The sequence below is a fragment of the Cavia porcellus genome, unplaced genomic scaffold (genome assembly GCF_034190915.1).
Source record: "Cavia porcellus strain 051 isolate PalLab524CR breed Dunkin Hartley unplaced genomic scaffold, mCavPor4.1 scaffold_1, whole genome shotgun sequence".
NCBI classification, from domain to species: Eukaryota; Metazoa; Chordata; class Mammalia; order Rodentia; family Caviidae; genus Cavia; species Cavia porcellus.
Genome location: NW_026947484.1, coordinates 219,155,186 through 219,178,730, shown reverse-complemented (window position 1 = coordinate 219,178,730; position 23,545 = coordinate 219,155,186). Strand labels below are relative to the sequence as shown.

At 34.0% G+C, this 23,545-nt stretch overlaps 1 protein-coding gene across 7 annotated transcripts in view; it reads right to left on the bottom strand.

The window, feature by feature from the left end:
• Positions 1-23,545, bottom strand: part of Map4k3 (mitogen-activated protein kinase kinase kinase kinase 3) — a 174,017-nt gene that overhangs the window by 41,939 nt on the left and 108,533 nt on the right. For 5 of the 7 annotated variants that reach the window (XR_010040553.1, XM_003473045.5, XM_005005056.4 and 2 more), the window contains 8 exons: positions 21,945-22,076; positions 21,692-21,754; positions 21,527-21,608; positions 21,320-21,430; positions 17,599-17,677; positions 12,699-12,757; positions 11,346-11,408; positions 4,523-4,581 (listed from right to left, as the gene is read on the bottom strand). Coding sequence is in view for 6 of the 7 variants with exons in the window: in XM_003473045.5 (XP_003473093.1) it covers positions 4,523-4,581; positions 11,346-11,408; positions 12,699-12,757; positions 17,599-17,677; positions 21,320-21,430; positions 21,527-21,608; positions 21,692-21,754; positions 21,945-22,076 (648 nt within the window). In the remaining variant the exon portion in view is untranslated. The remainder of the gene's footprint in view (positions 1-4,522; positions 4,582-11,345; positions 11,409-12,698; positions 12,758-17,598; positions 17,678-21,319; positions 21,431-21,526; positions 21,609-21,691; positions 21,755-21,944; positions 22,077-23,545) is intronic. The other 2 variants (XM_003473046.5, XM_063229415.1) reach the window with 1 other exon arrangement.

The following is a 23,545-nucleotide window of genomic DNA, read 5'->3' as shown; positions in this document are numbered from 1 at the left end:
CTTAAAAGCAATTTAGAACACAGGTACTTAATTAGTATTTTCTTTATTATTATCGACTAATCAAAAAATTTTTTTTAATATGAACAAATTGTAGCCTTGGGATCCTGAAGATCTCTTACTCTCCTGTAGGGACCTACAAGGTCAAAACTATTTTTATAACATATAATTCCTTTTCTAGTCTTATTTTTCGTGAGTGTATACTGGAGTTTTCCAGGTACTCTATGGTATGGGATACTACAACAGATTAAATGCAAGAGCAGAATGAAAGTTCACCTGTCTTCTGCTAAGTCAAGTGTGAAGATTTGCAAAAAATGTAAAGCAATGTAACTTTTTTAAACTAACATTGTGTTTCAGAAAAAAATTTCATTAAAAAATGTTATTAATAGGTGTTAGGAAAACTTATGTTGTTGGTTTGATAATTGCTCTTATTATAATTATTTAATGCCTCTAAATCTCCTAAGACAGAAATCAGTGGTGCTGTAAGAAAAGCACTATAAAGAGGTTGCATTTGAAGTGGTCCTTTAGGAATCAGGGATTTGTTTTAAAACATACAAAGCATGTATGTAACTTACGTTTTTTTAAAAAATTAAGAAGTATTTTGAAAATTCCTGTTTATTTTCCAGTACTGTAAATACTTTGTAAGTCCTAATTTAAAAAAAAAGCTCTTTGCAACTCTTGATGATTTTTAAAACTGGATCCTAACACCAAAAATTTGAGAAGCACTGCTTTTAACTATTTTACCAAATAAAACATTATATCTCTAAGATGGGCTTTCACATCATTTTAGGCAATGTGAAAAATACATTTTCTTAAAATACTTAGCACATGATGGTATTTTTGAGGCTCTTGTTTCTCTTGCAAAAAATATTAGGATGTAACATACTAAAAAAAAAATTTAACATGTAACTTTATTTCGTTACTACATTTAGTTGATCTGAGGCATTCTATTTATTTAACAGTAGGGAAAGGGTAGTAAGAACATGGGAAGGGTAGCTAGCCATGGCCTAGAAACTCATGAACATACTTATTACTAGTAAATATCTTACTATATGTTAAGAGATTTGGTTAACAAAGTTATGGGATTCAGGAAGTCATTAGGAAAAGTGAGATGTATGGGCTTGGAGACACAGCTCCGGGCTAAGGCACCTGCCTAACATGCACTTCAGTGTTTGGTCCCCAGCTCGGCATATGAGGTGGTGGAGAGAGGGAGGGAGACAGACAGATAGACAGAGACAGAAAATGAATGCACCTGGCTAAATTTGCTAAAAAGGACAATTTACAGGTAATGCTATATTTGGAGAGCACTGGAGAAAATGTATTCATGAAGACTGAGTACTACAATAAATAGTATTGCTATTCACTAGTCTACTTTAATTCTATTACAGAAGTTTTTATAAAGTAAAAAACCAAAAATTATATAACTGAATTACTAAATAAATCTAAAATAACATCAATTTTGGTAAAAAGTTCAAAATGGCACAATGTGTGAACACAGATTTAACTGATGAAGTGAGGAACTGGACATGGGTGAAGACCACTCAAGAAAACATTACATATATTTGAATTAGCTAAAGAATTCATGCTACAAGTTACTAAAATCTTTCAAAACTGCCCAGTGCCCCAAGCAACCTATATATACTTCCCTGATTACATTTTATCTATCTATCTATCTATCTTTCTATTTATTATTCATTTTGGTACCGGGGATCGAACTCACAACCTCGCGCTTGCTAGGTAGGCACTTATGCCGCTGAGCTAAATCCCTGGACCCTTGATTACATTTTAAAACAAAACATTTTTATAAACGTGAAATTTTATTCACGTATGTTATCCACTCTTTATATAATCAATATTTACTAATTAACTACTATAAAGAAGGCCTCCGGTAAGTATTTATCAAGCCAGAAATGTGCTACCTGCTTTATAGCAGTTTTTCCATTTCACCTTTAGCATGCTATGAGGCAGGTGCTATTATAATCCCCATTTTAAAATGGACAGTTGTTTTTTCTCAAATGTCAAATGAGGAGAGTTGATTCTGAGGAGAGTTGATTCTGATCTGTATCTGTCATTTATTACTAGCAGTATCACACTCAACTATGACAGGGGCTGGGCAATTCAGTTTACTCCTGCTCATTATTATTTATTAGAGGAGTATTAGCTTTAGAATTTTTCCTCTACATGTAAACAGAATCTTCCAGATACATACACACACCTGTAATCCCAGTTACTTGGGAGGCTGAGGCAGGATGACTGTAAACTGAAGGCCAGACTGGGTAATTTATAGAAACCCTGTCTCAAAATTTTAAAATAGGGCAGGAGAAGTAGCTCAGTGATTGTGCACCGCTGAATTCAGTGCCCAGTAATAAAAAAGCTTATTCTTTCTAAATGTATTTTTGATTTTAAGTAAATGGTCAGAACAGTTGGCCCTAGTGATATCAGAATTCAAAAGAAAAGGTTGTAATCCCATGTAAGTTAAAACACACATGCCTTGTTAAAAAACAAAAACAAAGAAAGAAAGAAAGAAAAGAAAGAAAGAAAGAAAGAAAATTGCTATGTAACAATTCTAATTAGACAGTTCCCGCATGATCTGGAACAGGTAGAAACCCATCAATGGAAATCTGTCTGCCTGATCACCTACGGAGAAAGCAGGAAATCCTGTGAGTTCAAAACACTGCCTAGTCACGAGAATAAAGCAGACATATCAATACAGTAAGTGCTACATCCATGCTCAGGTCACATGTATGTATATACCTGTACATGAAACAGCCAAAGTCAGACCTTTGGCCAACCTACCTTGCCAGATTCGTTATATAATATAGTTCCTTAAGCAGGGATCCAATTAATCAAAAAATGAAGGTTGGGCAAATTATTAATATTTTACCTAGCCAAAGTAACTGTATAAAATGTCTAACAATCAGAAATCAGACAATGGGAATTATGGAATCTGAAAAGCATTTAGTAATGGGCCTCACTATCTTGTGTTTTCTAAATACATAATTTTAAAACGTTTTATGAACCAAAAAAGTAAATGAAATAATTTCTAAATTACTGAGTCTTTTAAAATACTCCAAAATTTACTACCAATGTCCTTAAAAATCAATGGCCTGATATTTAGAGAAAATAATGTAAAAAGACAAAATTTCTGTATTCACTAACATACTATTATTCTTTTTTGTTCACCAGCAAATGAAGATAAATTATAAATAGCAAACAATAAGTAAAGTTTTGTTTTCTACCACGAAAATTTTATAATAATTTTCCAGTCATAAAAATATAAAGGCTATTAATAAGAGACTTAATAATAATATCAGGGCTAAAGATAACAAGTAATAACCCCCTTACATTTAACTGATTCATTTGTCTAGGTTGTCATCCAAAGTCTTTTCTCTATACTGGGAAAAGACAGCATACTTAAGTAAAAAAATCAAGTGTTTAATTTATTACCACATGGTATGATTTTGCATTACTAAAACTAAGCTATTTGCCATTGTGCATTATTTCTTTCTTTTTTTTTTGGTGCCGGGGATCAAACTCATGACTGCCTGCTTGCCAGGCAGACACTTTTTTTTTTGGTCTTTTTCCTTTTTATCAGTTCCAGGGATAGAACTCAGGACTGCCTGCTTGCAAGGCAGGCGCTTATGCCGCTGAGCTAAATCCCCAGCCCCCATCCAGGCAGACACTTACACTGCTGAGCTAAGTCCCCAGCCCCTGTGCATTATTTCTTAATGGGAAGATATTATGTCTCAATTCCCAAAGTGACTGAAATTATACAGTATTTTAAAATTTCAAGTTCTGATTAGTAAGAGAATATTTATATTACTACAAGATTCTAGCAATTTAAATAATATTCCCTTATAAAATTAGTTTTTACACTGAAAATTTAATCATGATATCATGAATTGAGAGTCTAAGGGGAAGGGCAATTTTGACTCCTACACCTTGCTAACTAGGGTGTACTATTAGTGTTTGCAAAATGCCTCTGTATCACTATAGATGTTGCTTACCATAGAGCAGGCATTGACAAATTGCTATATTTATTTCTTGCATGTTGGTAACTTTTAGGATTTCAAACACATTTTAATTGCTATCCATTTTTAAAAAGACTCAGCTAAAAAATTAAGATGAAGATTTGTAAATAGGGTGAATGATGTCAACTAATTTCAGTGGCTAAAACATCTGAAAGATGTACCACAGCTAGTTTTGCATGGAATAAACAGGATAACTTCAGAAAGAAAAATCAATTGCTGAAATAAGTATTTATCTTCTGTTGAATCATATTTGGTTTCTCTAATTAGTAAGATCAGCAATGTAGCTTGATGTTAAAAATTCAGATTGGTCTTCCTCATTATGACACTTATTAACTACAAGTGATAAGCAGGAAAGCCATGATAAAAAGTTAAAAGCACATTATAAAACATATCTACCAGCCCAACATAATTTAGTGCTTTAAATAATAAAACATAACATTAAAGCAATTTAATTATTTTAAATTTAAATTAAATTTTAAAAGAGCTTTACTTACTTGTTTCCCCCTAAAAAGTAACTACTATGGTGTCCATGTCCATATTCTAATTGCAGATCCTATTAGCACAAAATAAAATATTTAGTGTAACAGCATAGTAGCATAGCACACATCATGGCACATTAATACATATTTTTAAGAGAGAAATTCCAGGCTCCAAATAAATCTGTATTGCTATATAATCTTAAAAAGAATGGGCATGGTATAACTTCCAACAATGAAAGCTATGTCTTTAAGCCTTTTTATTAATTGAATATTTTTCTGGGAATTTTTCAGAATGATATATGTGAGCTTCATTTATGGCTATTGCTATTGTAATTAACATTTTGTCTGGTACAACTCAGTTTTTAGGAAAAAAAGTCCCAATAAAATAATTATCCTCTAGCTATAATGAAGCAAAAATGATAAGAGAATAAAGAACAAAAACTGCAATTTGATTTTTATGTATATATACACATTCACATATTTCCACTGTTGTTTCAAGCTGGTAAATTTTAAAATACAAAACTGGATGCTGTTTTTTAGAGTAAGTTATAAATGTGAATTTTTACAACAGTGTAAACTGCAATGAAGGACTTTTAAGAGTATTTTAAAGAAAAAAATGGCAAAACTTCAAATGAATATTAATGGAGTTTTACTATTTAAACATTTCTGTTGAGTGCTGAGGGTTGTAGTGTTAGGAATTAAAAGTGAAAGGAATAAACAATGATGTTCTTAAGTCAGACACCCTGAGAAAAAGAAATGTGCTTTTCAATTACCATGGGAAGAATAAAGTCACTTAAGGAAAAAAACCTGCCATCTGTGGGCAACCGTCTTGGGACCTCTCCTGTCTCTCCCCGGAACAATTCCTATCCCCATTCCTGTCCAGTAAATTTTCCTAGTCTTAAAAGAAAAAAAAAAAAAAAGGCCATTTGTATTTAAAACACTGTTTTAGCTGTAAGATGGGGATATTTAATAGTTTGAATAACTCTTATTTTCATTAGCATACACAGTATTTAAGTTGCTTTTTATTTTATAATGTCAGATCTATGATCAGAACTTAATACAAAACTGAGCTTGCAGCAACTTTCCAAGGCAAGAAGACAGTGGCAGTATCTAAAGTTTTCAGCACACAGATCTCTAGCCCCTACACAGCACTTCAATTTACTTACAAACATGTAAAACACCAGCTGAGCTATGAACTCCTCAAACAAGGTGAAAAGGTAAAATTCACCTTACTTCCCTGTAGCCCACGGTCTAACACACTACCTGATACACACTAACTGCGACCTGAATTGGCTCGTTCAAATGCCAATTGTTTGTTTTTTTATAAATAAATAAGTAAATGAATAAAACTTCATCACAAAGATTACTAGGCAAAATACTAAGGTACACTGTGTACCTTAGACAATTAGGTCACAAAAACACTAAACCTAGGAATATGAGGATTCTAGACAACACATTATATTTGAGAGACTAGCACTTTAAAATTTAAGTATGTGAAGGGCTATTAAAAAATATCTGATGAACACTAAAATAGAGAAAACCTGGCTCAAATTTGTCTTCTTCAATACTTATACTATTTCATACATAAGAATCAAAGTTCTTACAGTTCCTGGTATCAAATGACATTCTAATGAAAAAGCCTATCTAGTCTCTTTAATTCAAAATAGTGAAACATCACTGGTATCACAAGACTACTACAAAATTATTTCACTGCACAATTTAAGTGATCATGGGTTTATACAAGAATCTTTAAGCTTTGGTAATTAGTAAAGAGAAACACTAATCTCTATGAATACACTTGTAAGCTCAGGTGAGCTTCTTTCAGGTATAGATAAATCTGTCCTCTATGATGCCAGCAACAACTTTAGTCAACATGATCTTGTAAGTTTCAGTCAAATGACAGTTTCAAAAGCACACATTTGTGCACAACGGACATAGCTTCTGTTATACAAACACAGGTGTGCTGTGAGAATATCCAGCTCAACTGATAATTAGTAGGCTCATAGTAATGATTAAAAACAAAATCAAAAGAGATAAGCAGTACACTTAAGAAGGTAAAAAGAAGTATTTAAAATAACTGAAGCCATAATTTAACAGAAAGCTGGGCAGAGGCTCATATGTAGAATAATATTCATGACATGGGAAAAGTTGTAAATAGGTTTAGTTCTGATGACTATGTATGTCATACATCTGAAGGCTTATCAGGAAGGCTAAAATTCAAACAGCCTTTTCCCTCACTAACAGTTTCTTCTCCTTAAATCAAGTTGTGCTGTATAACCATGAGGCAAAAGGAATGTGCTGGTCACATTATCAAGTAAAGGAGCACACTAACTCCTTCCAATAGGTATCTAGTCTACTTCAGCACAACCAGTATTTACCATGTACATACTAAATGGCAGGAATTCAGCCAGCTGAAGAAAATGAGAAGAAACAAATAAAAGGAAACAAACAAAAGTAAAACTAAGGTAAAGTTCAGGTTTTTTTTCTTTTAAAACAATATCTAAAAAAACCAATTTTTAATCATTTTCAAAAAGGATTTGCAAGTTATTCAATATTAGATACTACTAAAATTGTGCTCAGAAAGCACTTTGTAATAACCCAAGATGGTGGTATTATTTGTCATCCTTAGTAACCTAAAAAAGAATAAATTTGAGCGTGAAAGCCTAAGAAAATATTAGTAGCATTAATTAGGCACCAACTTATTAATGAAGCACATTGCTTAATTATACATCAAGTAACCATAGAGACAGAAAACATGTAATAATCTTACAGAGAGTCAAGCTGAAGGCTTAAACAAAAATTCAAGATGATTAGCTGAGCACAATTAAACATCTTTTTGGGTCAGAAAGTCCTAATTATAGTAGTTTATTTTAATGAATGGGAGAATAGAAAACACAGTGTGAAAAGGAACTGAAAATGGACAAAAGATGTAACATGGAAAAATGGAATAGAAAAATACACATAAATAATACAATCTTACTGTATTTTACATCCCAATGACAGATTACGTTAGTACCTCATGAGAAAACAGCAGGAAGTAAACAGAGTTGGTACAGGTGGCTATCAACACACAGAGAAAAAATTCAGCAAATATTTTAACCAGGGGGGAAAAAAGGAAAGAAGTGATTTTGTTCATTTAAAAATGAGAAAATAAGCCAGGTGTGATGGGGCATTGTTGGAATCCCAGGACTCTGGGAGGTCGAGGCAGGAGGACTACAATCCCCAGCATGGGCAATGTAGCAAGACCCTGTCTTAAAATAAAAAAGAGCTGGAGGCCTGGGAATGAAGCTCAGTGTGAAGGCCCCAGTACAGACAGACAGAGACAAGAGACATGACAGAGGGCGAAAATTATGGCCTAATTTTTGAACCTATTATGGCATGTTAAGTCATTAGTGAAATACCTTTTAACGGAGTATATGGTTTACAGTAATCAAGAGGAAGTGAAACAGTGTAACATAAAGAAGGTTGTTTCTTAAAAAGGAAAGTAGATGGGCTGGGATTTAGCTCAGCAGCGTAAGTACCCGTCTTGCAAGCGTGCAGTCCTGAGTTCAATCCCAAATACTTCCCCCCACCCCCCAAAAAAGAAAAGCAGATGGTTAGGAACATTAACTGATCAGGCAGAATTCTGACTAAAGCAAACTGAGAGGCCTCAAAGTGAGTAACGTGATTTCTGTATTATAAGCTTGGAAAGAATATCTGTAGGTAGGTGTATTCTTCAGACAATGACTTTGATACTAGTACTAGTTTTAAAATGGGAACCATGACACACACTGCAGTGTGGAAGAACACTGAAAATATTCTGACATTATGTTAAGTGAAGTGAGCCAAGCACAAAAGGATAAATAGTGCATGATTTCCCTTATCTGAGATATGTAGAGAAGGAAAATTCATAGACACAGAATACAGTGGTGCCTACCAAGGGCTAGGGAAAAGGAATGAATTATTATTTAATAGATATAGAGATTCAATGAGAGAAAATGAAAATATTCTGGCAATAGACTATGGTGATGACTGCACAAAAATACATGTGTACTCACTGCCACTGAACTAGAGATAGCTTAAAATGGTTAATTTTATGCGATGTATATTTCAACACAATAAAAAACCCAGGAAACTATGGATCATATATGTTGGGAGAAGGGGCTGAGAAAGAAAACCAAAAACACCCCAGATCGATGTTGGGTAGAGTAAATACAGCATAGAAGTTCAGGTTTGGGTTTCTGAGCCAGGATGTGCTGCGTGAAATCAAGTCCCAACTCTATTCAACTGAAGAATAAATTTCACCTTCTTTACATCTTAAATTCCCTGACTTATGAACAAGAATAATAAGTCATGTGTCATTGAATGACTGAGATATTGGTGAGAAATGCATCTTTAGGCAATTTCTAGTGATTAAGGTGGCTACAATGTCACAAGGGGATAATCTTATAGGACCACTGTCCTAGATACTTTGTTGTTGACTGACCTGTCATTATGCAACATGACTGGTATATAAAATCTTCTGTATAAATATTGCTTTTGTTATCTCTGACAGCGAGCTTTTAAGGTTGATTTTATAAATTACAAAATGGGAGAAATGTTTCATTCAGCCATCTTCTGCCAGAACCATCCACAGGGTAATTAATGGTCCCTACAGTCCTCTGATGTGACAGGACCCGGTCAGCCACTCCCCTGTATCACAAGAAGCTCCTACATACATGACAGGGAGTGGGTGAGGCACTAAATAGTTCTAGGGAGTAGTCACGATACAAAACTTTGGGTACTAAGGCAGTCTGACATGTGGTATAGACGAAAATACCTGTAACGCTTCTGACTGTGTTACTACCTTCTCTGCATAGAGGACATTAATACATACTAGCATCAACTTAAACTTTCGATTCTGTGATCTTTTATTTTCACTAATTATCACTTTAACATATAATTTTTTTTTCTGAAAAATTTCCACTGCCAAAATCACTGAATGCTTTCTTTAGACATTATATGTCACTTACCCCTGCGATAATTGATTTTCAGACTTATACTTTCTGGCCTCTCAAGGACATGACACACCCCTCTGTTTTGAGATAGGCCATCTCTCCTCACTTTCCAATTATTTCCTCCCTACCTCAATTCCAGCTCTTAGCAGACACTGGTATCACCTTCTGAGATAAGCGATTTTCTGCACTCTTTCTTTTGGTCCAACTATGGGACACACATGTAATTTCATAGCTTTATCATTATTCTGTGATTAGCTGGAACACCCCACCTCTTTGGAACATTACAATTCTATGTACTGGACTGTTAAACACTACAATTATTCTAATAGGAGTACATACAGCTCCCTAATTTCAGCTGTTTTGTACACCTCTAAAAACAGTCATTGGTCTGTGCCAATGACTGTCTCTATATTAATTCCATGAAACACAGGAAGCCCCTGTCTGCTCTCTTCCTGAAGAATCTACAATGGGCCTTGTACCACACTGACAGCAATAACAGTCCCTCCAACAGGCTAGATAAGCCACATTACCCCAAAGTGCTTCTCTATAGCACAAATTAGCTTTCTATTGTCAGCAGCTGGCACTTGGCAATATTTTGACAATCATTTTTAGTGATGTTTAACCTTTTAGAGCTTTCAATGATAACTAATAGTTTGCTGCACATGCATGATACAGGTTTCCCACCACTATATTTTGTCATCTGACGAAGAATTTGTATGTGTAAACATATTTTGTCTACCAAAACAGCAACTCCCTCTATCTAAAGAAATTATGTCTAAAATCTCTCATATTCTACAAATGTTACAAAACAAAAATATAAGAATATATATGAACACTCATTTCAGGCAACCAAAATTGAAAGAAGCATGTTATTAAGATGGAGAGGAAGGAAAGAGAAAGAAAACTCCACTTAAAAGGTAAAAAAGTAGAAACTTGGAGTAAATATGTGGGCAATTCTGGGCTTTGACAACCCAAGAAATAGAAAAAAGTATTAATAACAATGAAGTGCTACTTATTACTATTTACCAGGACAAGTTTCTCACTTTTTGGTATACAGTAGTAAGATAATTATTACAGCAAAGGCAGGGGATAAAGCTCAGTGGCAAGTGCAAGATTGTGAGTTCAATTCCCGTTACCCCCCCCCAAATATATATATTTATTACATCAAGGATTTCATGCAATCTAATTTTTTTTCCTGAGAAAATGACAAGGAATAATGCTACAAAACTAAAACTTCACCTGACAATGATTTCATTAACAGGGTTAAATTATTTTAAAATTAGTTTGTATTTTAATTATTTTATGTATTTATATATGAATCATGCCAACATATTATAATCTAACATGAACAGTTTTACATATATGAATGTATATATATATATATATGTATGTATGGTTTCTAATTTACTGAAACAAGTTAATCACTAAATTGGGATTTATTACAAGGAAATGTTATTTCTTTACAAACTTCATATTTGAGTAAGAAAATAAGTATTAGTGTTTTTCATAAAATAAAAAAGTTTAATTATGTTATATTTCTTCTTTATTTTTTCTTTTTGAGACAGGGTCTCACTGTGTAATTCAGGCTGATCTTAAACTTACTATGTAGCCTAAGCTGGCCTTGATTGAACTCACAATGATTCTCTCCCGCCTCAGCTTCCCAAGTGCTGGGATTACAGGCATACACCACCACACCCAGCTGCTACATTAGAGTAAACATATTCATTAACGTGGAAAAATCTGCTACACTATTATATAGAAGCTTACTAAATGATGTATTAATTCATAAAATAATAAAATGTTTGATTTGAAAAAAAATCAAGACTAAATGCCGACAAAGAAAATCAGAATATGAGAAATACCAGGTTAGATCTTGCAGTGTAGTATATTTCTTCTGAACTGTCGAAAAAACCATCACTGTCGGGCTGTTTAGCAGAGACCAAGAAACCTAAGTTATTTACACATAGACCAAAAGCCACAAATTCACAAAGGGAAACTCACAAACGGGGTAAGGACTACTAATATAATTTTTATTAAAGCAAAAAAAAAAAAAAAAAAAAAGCAAAGTCAAATTATAGTAAGCAGCTTCTAAAAAAAGCAACATTGCAGTATCTTTGCTCTATAATGCAACTATTAAATTAGTATAGAATTTAAATACATCCCCTGCCAACTTTAAAAGAAAAACAAAATAAACTCTAACTGCCTTAACAAAATACAATTAGCACTTAGAACATCATGACTGTTTTTTCTCTTTAGTGTTTTCCATTCTTGTAAATAAGGGCCAGGCTTTTAATGGTGTAAGATTTTATGTTACAATAAGATCATTTGAAGACTTTTTCTTTAAAAAATAATTTCTTCCTTTAGGCTGAATTAAACTATGGTACTTGTAAGACAAAGTTTAACAATGCCATTTGTAACTTTTAGTCAAGTGGGTAGAAATAAGAATTAAGGCAGGGATTTTGCTCAGTGGCACAACACCTGTCTGGCAAGCGCAAGGGTGTGAATTCATTCCCAGTAATAAAAAAAAAAAATTAAATTTAAGAATAAAGTCCCCATTTCAATCTTCAGTATTGACAGTTATTTTTGTCTCTTTTATTAAACAGAAAAAAAAAAAAAAGAAAACATTATTTGGAGCTCCTGAAAAGTAATTTTCATTCAGACGATTGTCAACCTCATTTTTATTCTTCCATAGAATATTAATATCTCAAATATTTGCAAAATGATTTGCCTTCAAGACTGCATATAAAATATTAAACATCTGGAAAGGACTATACTTAATGACAATTAAATCATGAGACTATTCATTGTTAGCAAGTCCTGAATGAATGACAAATTTAGCCTCCAATGTGTGTCTTATATTCCTGAGTTTTAGTATTCTGCAAACAAACTGGACTGTCTATGCTGAAGTTTACTAACTATGGCACTTATTCTAATAAGTGCATACTTAAAAGCCCCTCAAAACTTAAAAAAAAGAAAAAGAAAAACAATTAAAAGGTCAGCACTAAAAACACAAGGAATGGTAAAACTAAAAGGATTCTCCTAAAATCATTCTGAAATAATCTCAGCAACACAGATTTATTTATTCAGAATTTTAGAATTACTTAGCATTTTGTTTCTCCAAACACTTTTGAAAATATTAATGACTAGATTTTTTATTTAATACCAAGATAAAACATTTCTTTTCAATGTTAATACTCCAAGGCTATGCTACTTACAAGTTCATGATGTGGTTCTGTCTCCTTCCTTAAGGGTGGGTCAAATTTTACTTGACCAACTAAAAAAGAAAATGAAAAACATTAAGCCAGGAAATACTTTTATATCCTTAATGACAATAATTTGAGGTTATTGCAGGCAAAACGTGTTTAATTTTACAAGCTACCAAACACTGGTCACAATCCAAAGATTTAAATAATTCATTAGGTGAAGAAAGCTTAAGGAACTTTTAACCATTAAAAATTTAATCTCTTAATCCTAGGTCCTTTCTATAGGAAAAAAGAGATAAAAATTATATGTATTTTAGTCAGAATTTTACTTGCTACTGTGTTATGACCAGCATAAAAGAGCCAATTTGAACTTGGTTTTGAGGTGGGCAGACAGCAACTGATAGAAAAGCAGTTGTGGGAATCCGTCTGCCACATGGCTCCCGGTGCCTCCTGCCTCTTGGTACTCCGAGTTTGCACACCAGCTCAGGATTAGGATTGATGAGTATGGCAAAGAATATGACAGAGTTCATGGTATTTTGTCTTAGCTTCTCTTCACTCGATCAATCACTCTGGAAGAAGGCCTTTTCTCAGTGGCTCTGTGGAGAGGCCACACGGCAAAGAAAGTGAAGCCTTTTAGTGACAGACACAAGAGTGAGCCTGGAAGGGACCTTCCAGCCCAACCAAACTTCAGCTGACATCCTGACTGCACCATCAGGAGAGGACCCGAGCCAGAACCTCTCAGCTAAATGGGATTGCTAACGCTCAGGATGTCTGTGACACAATACATGTTTACTGCTTTAAACTACTAACTTTGGGGAATAATTTGCTATACGACAATCAATATGCAGAAAAAGTACAAACTATCCAGAGTAGCCATGAAATAAATGTACTACAGTCACCTTCTTCTTTGCTATTCTCAGCTACTTTTATGTTCAATTTCTCTGTCATAACAAGACCACTAAGATGAAATTAAAGACACAAATACCAGCATTAAAAGGAAGAAAAAGAGGTCGGCACAATATATCAACTAGTAAGAGCTTTAGCTGAAACTAGCAACTGTCAAACAAAGTAAGGGAGGTCTCAATAATATACTTAGGTTTTGTGATTGCCAATATTAGAGTCAATGCCATTCACGACTGAGGGGAGAGAAAACAATGGCCCCACCAGCAAACAAGCCCAGGCTGGGAACCAGCGCCATGCACTGGCTGCCGGCAGACTGGGAAAGGCCAGACCCCAGCCCCTTCTGGAGCACCAGCTGGCAAACAAGAAGTACCTACCTTCCTAACCCCTCGTACCCCCATAAGTATCTGGCTTATCTGGAGAATACAGTCGTGATGATAGCTGTTGAGGTGAAATGCAATTGGATGCCTGTGGTGCTTTGGTGCTTCACTAACAGTGCAGGTCTAGGGCCGTGGTCTGATCATAGGTTCAGAGGACAGCAGCATGCAATGTGACATCTAGTGGGGATCTCCTTCTGAGGGTTGCAGCCACTGTTGACTCATTGTTGTTTTGAGGTTCTGTATCACTTCCATTGTTTTCTTGGGTTGGGTTTTATTCTCTTTTGTTTAGTTTGATTACGTTAAATCCAACAGCAGGAGAAGGTATTTCAAGGATAGCAAGATATATTATGGTAGCAATTCTGGAATTACTATTGCCTTGTTTGAAATCTTTTATTGCATTCATTGTTTTGTTTTTATTGTTTCTATTCTATTCTGTTCTGTTTAATTTTTACTATGTCTGAAGTTATCTGCAGCTATTTTGAAGATATCAAAAGGCATCATGGTAACCATTACGGATTCTGTAATGTTTTGAAGTCTTATATCTCTTACATTGGTCTGTTTTGATTGGATTTATTGTTTTACCTTTTTTAAAATAAAAAAAGAAAAAATTAGTTAAAAGAAACCATGAGATTTAAATATTTAGCAACTGGAGGCGTAAGTTTTAAAAAGGTTAAGAAATATACCTCTATGATATTCCCAGCTTGTATGTGTGGTGTGTGTGTGTGCATGTGTTCATGCAAGTGCTGGCTTTCTAGCTGTTAATGGCTCAGATATCAAATTCTGCCCCCGAGAGATAAGCAGACTCTAAGAATGGGTCCTTAGAAATGAGTGTGGTGGAACACATTCATAATCCCCGTACTCTTGGAGGGTGAGACAGGAGAATCACAAGTTTGAACCCACCTTGGGCAACTTATTGAGACTCTGTCTTAAATTTTTTTTAAAAGGACAGTGTGAAGGGCCTGGTTCAATCCCCATATGTGTACACACACACATGTTCTTCCTACCTGTTCAGTATGATCACAAAACAAGGACAACAAAGTAACTTTTTAGTACAGCATTAAAATTAACATAAACTTTATTTTGATTGAGGCCAGCTTTCCCTTACACGTGCCTTCAAATTACAAACTGCAATTTTGTGCATTTATCCGCTCTGTGATACTGTCACCTGTGAACTTGTCTATTTTTTGCAATACACTATAATAATTGCTAAGTGTGATGATGCTGTCTAAGCCACAACTGTAGCAAGTACTGAGTATCACTGTATCTATACACTGGGGATGTAGAATACATTCCCAGAAAATGAAGCAAAATTTCTGTGGAGTCTCATTCTTCATGCTTTACCCTGGTATCATTCTTTTTAAATTTCCTAATATATGACAAGCTTCTGTCATAAATATCTTGGGAAATCATCCCAGTCAGCAGTGCTATTTATATTCTCAATAATGTCAAAAACTTCTGCTTATCCATATTTGTCTACTGGTTATCTGTTTTCTTTACCATCTCCTAAAATATGTGCCTCCGTATTTACAGTTTAATATTTAGAAGAAATCTCTGACGTTCTTTACGGACAGCTCCAATATTACCATTTTCTGACACAACAGGCATTATCAGTCAAAACTAATCCTACTATGGCAGACAAGAAAGGGCTCAGAACGATTCCTTCTTGACCATTTACTTATCTAGGGCAGAGGCTTCGTAAAAAAGGAAAGAGTGATAGCCTTTCAGCAAGTGAGTAACTTTTTATACGTGCTGCCCGAACACTATTTTGGTTAGTAAGGAGAAAATGCTGATTATATGAAGAGGTAGCAAATAGCTGTAAACATAAAATATCATCAAAAAGAAATATAGGAACTGACTAAAACAAGTCATTGTTCCAAGCATATCTTTATAGACAATAGCATTATTGAGCATTTTTTGATGCTCAATCTTTCATATGTAATTATAATTATATCCTAAAAAACAGACATCTGTTAAAACAATAAAACTTGAAAGCTTCAAAAATCAAACCTGCAAAATATTAAAAGTAGTCTCTTCTAATCCTGTCACTACCTCCAGGTACCAGAAGGATACGTCACCCATAATATTGGCAAACATGGCGACAGGATACCCATTAACTACCTGCAGCCCTAAAGAAGGGTATACAAGAAACTCAGGAAAATCGGGGTATAGGTATAGAGTCTCAAAGAGGACACACGTGCATCTGCACTCAGAAGTTGAGTATCTGACATAAATTAGTTAAGTAGTAATTCAGACATAACCTTCTTTTGCTACAAAGGGCCTGACAATGTAATTTTTATTTTATGGAAAAAGGTAAAATGAAATTTCTTAATATAATATAGCAATAACTGGCACACTGTATATTATTATTTTTAAAGTAGTTACTCAGAGTACAAGATATGAGTATAAAATTTCTCCACAGAGTATTAGCAAAACCTTCCTTTACAATGAACTAATGTAATTTTTTTTTTTTAAATTGCCTGGGCTGAGCTGGAACTTTTTTTTTTTATCGGTACCGGGGATCGAACTCACGACCATGCGCTTGCAAGGCAGGCACTTATGCTGCTGAGCTAAATCCCCAGCCCCTGAACTAATGTAATTTTTAAACAGAATCAGATAACAAGTGCTTTAGATTTTCGATCGCACTGAACACAAAGTTTTCTAAATCAACTAGAAAGACATCTTTTAATTAGTTTTACATACTCAAAAATAATAGGAAGTGCTCAAATGCTAAGGTTATTATTTTCATGAACATATTTTTGTGGGGAAAATTAGTAAATTTAAATCATGTAGCTTTAGAAGGCGCTTCCAAGATAATTTAATACAGTCACACAGCTAGTAGTTGGTAGTCTCAGATCCCACTCCTGAGCATTTTGTATAATCTGTCATGCTCTTTCAAGAGTCTGCTCCTTTTAAGGTACCACCAGAACAAAACTTTGCCCATTACCTTAATATGCACTATATGCTTAGCCAAAGTTCCTTGCAAAGGTTCCTAAAAGACTTCTGGTGTGAAAGTCACACAATATACTGAGGTGTCTCCTACAAAGGTTCCTGAATATAAAGGCATCCAGGCTGGCTAGAAGTTGAGAGATGTACAGTTTGCTATTAACTCAGTGTGACTCTAACTCACAGCTAAACCTCTGCATTGCTCTATTTCCTTTTGGCTTTTATGCAAATGGTGATAGCCCTCCTTATCTTGCCTGGCTGCTCAGTGTGAAGGTCCTTATTTCAGTCTTGGAGTCCTCTTAACAACAGCATGAGAATTACTATTTTCATTATTACTGTAGCCAAAAATTGAGAATAATTACACAACAGTAGTCATCTCATATAGTTATATTACCTAATTTCAATAAGGTCATGTGATATTCCAGGTCCCTCAAGTTGAATATCATTAATTCACAGAAAACAGTTATCAAAAGAAAAATTTTCTAGGAAACTCAGATGATAAGCAAGTTTGTAGACCTTTGTCTACCAAAGGAATAAGAAAAATTGAATTTTTACAATATTAGTTTAACTCTGCTTACTAGTATTTATATAAAAAAATAACTATTTGGAAAAAATAAAACAAAAATAATAACTAAATTATACTTTGAAAACTTATCAATAAGCTATGATAGTATATAGTACATACTTACAGTTTATTTCTGAGCGTGTTTTTTCTTCTCTCACATTTCTACTTGTTGAAGGAATTCTATGTGGTACAGCAACAAGAGGCTAAAGAAATACAAAATCAATAATATATGGTATTATATAATCCTGTCATTATGAAAGAATATTTCATTTGCTAGAAATGAAAACAAAACATAGCACCTCTGCACTATTTTTTTAAAAGGCCACTGCAATAGTTCTAATTATGAAGCTAAAAATACAACTATGTTAAATTATCCATTCTTTTTTTACTAGTACAGAGCAAATGTAAAACTAAACACAAGTAATAATATATATGTGCATACAAAAGTAGATTTGCCTAGATTTATTTGGTAAGAGTAAGTCAACTATATTAAGTACTTTAGATTCTGTCTACCATTGAGAAATTCTGTAGGGCAAGCCAGGTACATTTAGTGCATGCAGGCCTGTAATCCCAGCTAGTAAGGAGGCTGAGGTAAAAAGATTCCTTGAGTGCAGGAGTTTGAGGTCAGCCTGGGGGACACAGTAAGACCTATCTTTAAAAAATTAAATTAAAATGAGGAAGAAAGAGAAGGAAGGAGGAAAGAAGGAAAAAGAAAGCTAATGCTATGAAGATTTAATTTTATCTATTATTTAATAATTAAACTCATTTGCCTTTGATTTTTAAAAAGATTTATTCTTTTTTTTTTATTGGTACCGGGGATCGAACTCACGACCATGCGCTTACAAGACAGGTGCTTATGCTGCTGAGCTAAATCTCCAGCCCCAAAAGATTTCTTCTTCAACTTAGATTTTTTTCTGAAGTGATGTTAAAAAATACACACATATAGTCATCTATAGATAATAGGGGATAACCCTGCATTTCAGTTTTTGCCATAAACTGAATCAGAACTGATTTAAAAGAATGCTAAAAACTGTACAATTTATAATTCTGTCTGTCTGAATTTATAGCACTTTAAGTTTTTCAGATACTCCTTGTCATTTAAAAAAACAGACTCCTAATTTCATCTCAGTTTCACTGGGTTAGAGGTACAGTACATTATTATAATCCCCAAGAGCAGAAAACAAGTCAATATTCAATCCTTTCTCTTTAATTTGTAAAGATGCTTCACACCTCAGAATTATTTATAGAACCTAATTAGTTAAAAGTGATGACAGTAGAGTACTAGAAAAGTTATATTCAGGATGCTTTTCAAAGTCTCAACATGATATTTTTCAAAGTCTCATGAAAAAAAGAATGAATTGAAAAATATGGTGTAAGGAAACCCTTTGAAAATTAAGCCTCTAGCACATTAGGAACAAAATAAGTATCTGCTTCAAGAAGTATCTGCTTCACAAAATAAGTATCTGCTCCAATTAAATGATTATAAAAAGAAAGACTACAGTATCCAGAGACCACAGTCCAACATTTAGAACAGAAGTGACCTAAAGACTTGACTGATTTCCCTTTCACATGTACCAGTTCAGAGGGTTGTGTAAGACAGCACTATTTTTTTATTCCTCCAAAAACCCACGTTAAAAATGATTTATTTCATGTTTAGGAGACAAGATTACCACAAGATTCTGCTAAATAAGGTCATGATAACCTACTCTGAAATTAAAGTAGGCAGCACATTACACACAGTCCATTGTAATGCTAAAGAATTTGTTTGCTAACAAGGAAGATTTCATTCTTTTAAAATATATCAGGGCTGGTACAACGCCTGCCTGTCAAGCACAAGGTCCTGATTTTGATTCCTGGCACCAAAAATAATTAACCAAATAAAAAATTAATATTTCATTTGCTATAATTTGACTGTTATTTCAAAACAGATTTTGAAAATTTTCATTGAAACTTGAAAAGGTAGATCCACAGACATTCTTAATATTTAATTTCACAAGCAGCATCCAGATACATTCTCAAAAAATTAAAATTAAGGCTTCAATTTCTAAATATGACCATTTTCTTTCTTTCTTTCTTTTTTTTTTTTTTTGTCTTTTTATCCGTACCGGGGATTGAATTCACGACTGCCTGCTTGCAAGGCAGGCGCTTATGCTGCTGAGCTAAATCCCCAGCCCCAATATGACCATTTTCATTATTATCAAGAAATGCAATGCATATTAATCATGGAAGCCTGCTATGTGGAGTTTGTAATTATACTAATAAATGATATTTTAAAATGTGATGTTGAATTAATTATTCTAATAAATGGTATTTAAAGAAACCTTTAACAATGATGCACGGTTTTCAACTTTTTAAAACAATGCTTTAAACACCTTTGGACTGAAATTCTTTTTACTTACTACTACTTAAAAATATAAAACTCTGCCCAATATACCATTTTGGATACTCAAGCTATTACAATTAAAAAAAAATCTGTAATTGTTGTATCATTAGATAACACAGATACAAATAACAGGCCCTTTGTGAGGGATCTAGATGAAAATGTAAAATTAGTATCAACTAAAGGAGAGACACAGACAGCATGATAAACACTCATTAATGATATGGGCTTTGGGTGAATTTCATACCTGAGAAGACATCTTGTGGTATCTGGGGACATTTTTGGTTGTCAGAGCTGGGGCTCAGTAGGTGCTATTGGCAAATTTTGGGAAGATGCCAGGGATGCTGTTAAACATCTTACAATGCACAGGACAGTCCCTCATAACAAAGGGCTGTTGGGGCCAAAATGTCACACATGCTCTGGGTAAGAAATCCTGATAGAAGGGGAGAAAGGAGTATGCCAGTAAGAAGGTACCTCTGGCCGGGCGTGGTTGTGCACGCCTGCAATCCTAGCACTTGGGAAGGAGGCTGAGACAGGAGGACTCCTGCAATGGTCAGCCTGTGCTACAAAGTGAGTTCAAGGCCAGTGAGACCCTGTCTCAAAAAAAAACCAAAACCAAAACCAAAACCAAAAAGTACCTCTGTATTGAATTATGAAACTTTATGAAACCTAAGTTTTAGAAAATAGAATTAAGCAAAACAATAAAAAATTGTCTCCCTAGTTCAATTATATAATAGACAAATATGTTATTCTTAAGTGTTTACGATTCTAAACTCCTTTTTAGACCTTTAACAAAAAGACAGTCCAATTGTGAGAATTCTATAGATAACAAGCTGGAACAACGCAGAAATTCGTAAGGGTTCTCTCTGGAGACAATCTGACAAGTTTTTCTGAGTGGTTTCATAGATACTTAGATGCCATAATCATTAAGTATGCTAGCTATGCTAAATATGCTAGCAAAAGAGGTTTCCATTAATATTACTGCCTCTAGCGTATTAGGCTTATTTTATTGTCTAATAAATATATTGGTTCATTTTTACTTCCACACTTATCAGAGACCTGTTCACCAAAGTCACCGTTACACTTTCTACTAACCTATAATAATTTATGAAGCACATTAAAAAGGTTCTTTTGAGGAGCAAACTAAGTAGAAATTCTTACTGTATTCTACCATCTCGTTTAGCTACTTTCCACTTACTTTCCCTTTTACACTGGATGATTTATTGTGCACTTCATTTAAAATGACTACTCTGAAATAACTGCAGTAATTTTTACTGCCTTTACCATTTTCAGACAATAGTCAATTATAAGTATAGGACATTATAGTCCTGGATAAAATCAAAGAGTTAATTGTTCCTTCCAAGAATTTTAAAAATTAAAACAGATCCAGAAAATAGATTTACACACACACACACACACACACACACACACACACACACACACACACGGTAGAAACAGTTCATACCTCAGGATCATCATCGTCAAAATCATGGTAAGTGGAATGATCTGGATTATTCACTTTATCTAGCAGCTCTATTGCTAAAGACCGAGTCAAAGGCTGTGTGACAAAAGGGTGCTATAAAAACAAAACAACAGATAACACTTATCAGAAATCTGATTAAACAGCGTTTTATCTTTTGAAAAACAAATATATTCAGGGCAGAAATAATACCTGTAGCAACTTTTCAGCAGTAGGTCTTTTTTTGGGATTTTTGGTAAGAGCCATTTTCACAAAATGATGAAAACTATTCGACCTAAAAAGTTTGGAAATTAGATGTTTTTAATTTTAATTTTTGGGGGCTTATCTAATAAAAATAAATAATTCAAAAATACTTACCACTTCATTTTATCCTTTAGTTTAGGAGGCTGAAAATTGCTTTTTGTCATTAGAAATAATGCTCTGAAAAAAAATCCAATAATTATGTAGCATTTTAATATTTTACATTTAATATAAACTATATTACTATACTACTATTTATTTCCAGCTAAGGTAAAGCAGACTAGGAGAATTATTTATTCATAACATAATAATTAGTGCTAAAGAAAATTTCCTTCGTTCCTATAAGATTCTTCAATTCTGACACACTGACCTCATTGGGTGTAGGTCAAACATTGGCGGCTGAAGCTCAGCAAGTTCTATGGCAGTGATTCCCACAGCCCAGAGATCACAGAGCTGGTTGTACCCTCCTTTCCTTTCAACAGCTGCAACTTCTGGAGCCATCCTAAAGGAAGATTCCAGAAAAACAAAAACAAACCACAACAACTTCTATTTAATAGATTTTCTTTTTCCTTCATATTGTCACTAGAAGCACATTTAGAAGTTACTACCTAAATTAAGGCCTATGTAGGCCTTGACTTCTGAAAAATATTTAGTATTTGAAAAGTTCACTTTTTCAAGATTTTGACAGCTCCTAAGACCCTGCAGTGCAAGCTTCTACTGCTGACTCCTGTGACTTTTATTGTTATAATGCAACTTACTGCAGCATTTATATCAATGTACAACCACAAGAAAGCAACGTGCCCAAATTCATACACATTCTGATTTCTCTTCCTTGTATGTGCAAAATCTATACAGGAATTATTGCTCTTCCCTCCTTAAATCAACGAATTACAATCTGGCCACTGTTTATACTTCACCAAAATTATTCCTTAGACTACTAATAATTTTCATGTATTTATATTTAATATAACCTTTTGTGGTATTTGTTTTATTATAATGATTAAAAAACCATGAGTACCTACTTTTTAAAAAGGTGTTTATTCAGAGGAATGTCACCAAAATTGGAACTTTTAGTTTTTTTCAGCTTTGCTACATCTATTATGCCTTGATTGATTTAAATGATTATTTTTAAAATGTATAAATAAATGTTGGAATCCTAAAATGTAGTTTGAAAACAACTAATAAGGATAAACACCTCAACTCTAGTTGAGATAGGTGGTGTTACAAATACACAAGTTTTCCTTTTATGATTTTAGGAAAGTCAAGTTAGTCGAGTTAAAAAATAAAAATCCTTTCAACTTTCAAATGTTTGGTCCTAAAATCTTTTTAGGACCTTAAAGTAGCTTTTATGAAAACTCAAACTGGTAAGAAACATGATATTTAAAGCATTACTGACGCTAGCTGCTGGGAATGCCTTGGAAAAGGACAAAATGTACATAGGAGGTCACTCTGGGTGCACCTGCCCCACCTGCCACATCAGCTGAAGTGCCCCAGCACTCCACAAAACACAGGGACATTTCAGCTGCCAGCCTTACTCCTTTCTAGTCATGCCATGTTCCTTCCATAGTCAGCGGGGTCCACCTCTGAACCTATTTATTTCAGGTCTGTTTGCTACTGTGTCTATACAGTTTTATTTCTTCTTTAAACAAAGCTTTATTGGTTACAAATTTCTGAACTGACTATAAAATGTTTTATTAGTACACATTTGTAGTACAGAATGATGAAATTCATGGGGGGTCAGTACATGTACATAAACACATCTTAATTATTTTTTTATCCCCTTTTTCTCTTCCCTTTCTCCTCCCCCTCCATCTCTTGGTCCTCTTCTCTTCTGCTAAAGGTCTATCCCTCTTACTATCTGTCTTTATTTTACTCTTTAATTTATGTATACTTTGAGTTTTTCATGTGTGACAAACTGTGATATTTAAGCTTGTGTCTGATTTATTTCATTGTACATTGTAATCACAAGGT